General features: G+C 41.9%; 1 protein-coding gene across 1 annotated transcript in view; it reads left to right on the top strand.

Annotated features, from left to right (window-relative positions):
* Positions 1–3494, top strand: part of CSUI_009016 (arginine decarboxylase) — a gene marked incomplete at its 3' end in the record, with an annotated part of 8188 nt that overhangs the window by 3115 nt on the left and 1579 nt on the right. Inside the window, exons 3-5 of the mRNA XM_068069135.1 lie at positions 19–414; positions 1743–2162; positions 3296–3462. Coding sequence (XP_067918889.1) covers positions 19–414; positions 1743–2162; positions 3296–3462 — 983 coding nt within the window. The remainder of the gene's footprint in view (positions 1–18; positions 415–1742; positions 2163–3295; positions 3463–3494) is intronic.

The raw sequence follows: 3494 nt of genomic DNA, 5'->3' as shown, positions 1-3494 counted from the left end.
TCTTTTCTCTTTCTTCAGGCGGTTTTGCGTCCAGGAGAAGTGGTCTTGGTGGATCGTGACTGCCATAAATCTCATCACTATGGTTTTGTCTTAGCAGGTTCATCTCCCTGTTACCTCGATGCCTATCCCTTGCATCGATTCTCTATGTATGGAGGGGTTCCCCTGCAGGAGATCAAGAAGACCTTGTTAGCCTATAAGGCAGCGCAACGTCTACATGAAGTGAAGCTTTTGGTCTTAACGAACTGCACCTTCGATGGGATTGTGTACAACGTAAAGAGGGTTATCGAAGAATGTCTCGCGATTAAGCCCGACCTCGTCTTTCTCTTCGATGAGGCCTGGTTCTCTTATGCCACCTTCCATCCTATACTCAAGAAAAGAACAGCCATGAATGCAGCCAATGAAATACGACGATGGGTAAGAAAGAAAGAAAGAAAAGACGGGGTGATAGAGTGAGGAGAAACAGGAGTTTTGGGATGGAGAGACAGATGGAGAAATAGCAATGGAAAAAGTCAAGAAAATAGTAGCATCAGTAGTGCATGCACAGTGAATAGAAGAGAACAAGAAGAATGATAGAGATTCAACGGTTTGTGTGAGAGAGTTTGTATTTCTAGTTGACCTTTCTTATTTCTGTCTTTCTTTCTCTCGATGAAGCTCTCTCAAAAGAGATTCTCTTCTTTCTTCACTACAGGCGGGAGTGTGTGAACAGTAGACAGGAACAGCAGTACTCCCCATACTCATCATGATGCCTGGCTCTCGAGTCGATTCGAGCTACATCCATCTTCCTCTCTCACAGTGGAATAAAGAACACAATACCACATACATATGTATATATATATATATATATGTACATACACCTGTGAATATGTATAAACCCCATTCCTACTAGTTACGCAATCTTTCTTCATACATGTGTGTGTATGTAGAGATATGTGTGGTATAGATATATGTAGATAGATGGGTAGATATGAATAGATATCTGTATTTCTATCTATATACACACATGTGTTCTATCCTCCCTAGCTCTCCCCGCGCCACCGCGTCCAAAGCTACAATTGTCTGAAAGTCTTGCATAGGCTGTACCTTCGTACCTTGACTGGAAGTGTTATGTGTAGACATCTCACGTGTAGACAGACATACATGGAAAGATAGGTAAAGGTAGATGGATCAAAGACAGATAGGTGGATACTGTGTCATACATCTGTTGTATGAACGATAGCCATAAGGAAGAGAAGAACAACAGAGAAGTCGATTTCTCATATCTCTTGTTGAAGCCTCATCATATTTTCTCCTCCTTATGACGGGGAGAAGATTTCGTTCCTTCTTTCTTTTTGTAAGTGTATTTACACCATTCGGGTAGCCTACGTAGAAAGCATCGGCAACACAACAAGACCAACAGAGACTTTATCTACTTGCAACACTTCAATCGTTTGTATTGAAGGACAACTAAGGAAATCACGGGAAGGCGTAGGACAGCTAAATCTGTCATTTGTGGATTTTTTCCTTCTTTAAGGTAGTGAGTAAATTAGAAGCTTCATAACTACACAAGACCGAGCGAGACCTGGACGACTACTATACTGTATTCATCTCTCTTTCTCTCTCTCTTCGCTGTCTGTGTGTGTGTGTGTGTGTCGCTGTCTCCCCCCTGCATTCCCTTTCTCTCTTCCTTTCTTCTCCCTTCCTTTCTTTCTCTATCTTTCTCCTTCTACCAATCTCTATCTCTGTCTGTGTCTTTTTGGGTATAGTTGATGGAGGGTAAATATCATCGTTTGTATCAGGAGCTGTTAGATGTGCTGGGAGTAGAAGATTTGCATTCAGTTGATTTGCCTACATTAGCCAACACACGTCTCTATCCAGATCCCCGCAAGATGCGTGTGCGTGTCTATGCGACTCATTCTATACATAAAAGCTTAACGTCTCTCCGACAAGGGAGTATGATTCTTGTGAATGACGATCTCTTCGAATCTCACGTCCATACATCCTTCAAAGAAGCCTATTATACACATATGTCAACGTCACCCAACTATCAGATTCTCGCCACAATTGATGTGGGGAGATCGCAAATGGAGTTGGAGGGATACGGCCTCGTGGAGAGACAAATCGAAGCAGCTTTCTTTATCCGGAGACTCCTCATACGCGATCATCTCATCAGAAAATACTTCACGGTAAGGCTTCAAACAAACAATGGAAACAGAAGAGGGAGAAAAAGAAGGAAGAGTGATATACGGAGACAGTCTCTGAAGACAGATACAGAGTATACAGATCTAGAGATGTGCGAGGATGTACGTCTATATTGAGGTGAGGAGACAGTCGATAGAACATCTCGCGGGTGTGACTTTCTCGCTCTTTTCTTGTTTTGACTCGTCTTTTCTTTCTTTTCTTCTCTTCCCATGAGATAGATCCTTTCCTTCCTGCCGGTGACGTACGTCGTTTGTCCATCTTCTTCTTTTTCTTCCTTCCCTTCAGTCATGTTTTGGCTGCCTAGCTAACCCCGGAAGAAATCGCTAAATCTCTTCTCTCCTCTCATACATCCTTGTGTTCTTCCTCTTCTTCGTTTCTCTGCATCTGTCGGTCCATTCAAAGTCACTGCGTATGTGTTGTATACATATATAGAGAGAGATATAGATATGTGTACATGTGTATGTGGATATGTCTCTTGAATGCGTATGTATATCCATAGTAGTATGTATAGATAGGTATCTAAAGTCGCATTTGACTGTACATGTTTGAGAAGAGACAGATAAGGTTGAGGTAGACCCTACATAGAAGTGGAAGGACAGCTGCTACTACTACTACTGCTACTGACTGCATGTTCCGTCTATCGTAGATAAGGGAGAGACACGTTCAGTTGACAGGGGGGTAAATCGATGAAATTTCTATTCATACCTATCTATCTATACACATGCTGCCTCCATCTGTAAACTGCGTTTACATGCAGCTCCATACATACGTCTATACACATGTATATCTACACACACATCTATGTACATCTACATAGACATACATCCCTCTACATATATCTCTACACGAACATCTCTGTGCATCTGTATATATCAGTTGTATACTGAGGAGAGGTGATATGAGGTCTCGGAGTTCCCCACAAGAGTGAGAGAAAGGAAGAAGACAAGAAGAAGAAGAAGAAGAGAGTGTATGGACATTCCCGTGTGATTTGCATCACTACCAAGTGTTTGTATAAAGGGAATTAACTGATCTCGAGATCTTTTCTTCTTTCTTGTTGTCTCCACGTTTTCTTTCTTCTTTCTGTTTTCTTTCTATGTCTCTCTTTTTCTTTCTTTAGGTGTTGTCTCCCCGCGATATGATACCTTCTATGATGAGACATCACAGCCGAGAGATTTTATCTGAGGAAGCTTTCCAGTGTGAGATGAATGTGCAAACTCTGGAACAAGTATGGCTCTCTGACGATGAATTCGTCCTCGACCCCACCCGAATCACTCTATTCACTGGGTAAGATCAACAACAAAAGAAAGAAAGAAAGA

This window comes from Cystoisospora suis (genome assembly GCF_002600585.1).
Source record: "Cystoisospora suis strain Wien I chromosome Unknown contig_5235, whole genome shotgun sequence".
In the NCBI taxonomy this organism is placed as follows: domain Eukaryota; phylum Apicomplexa; class Conoidasida; order Eucoccidiorida; family Sarcocystidae; genus Cystoisospora; species Cystoisospora suis.
Note: the sequence above shows the minus strand (reverse complement) of the source record. Positions and strands in the feature narration are given on the sequence as shown.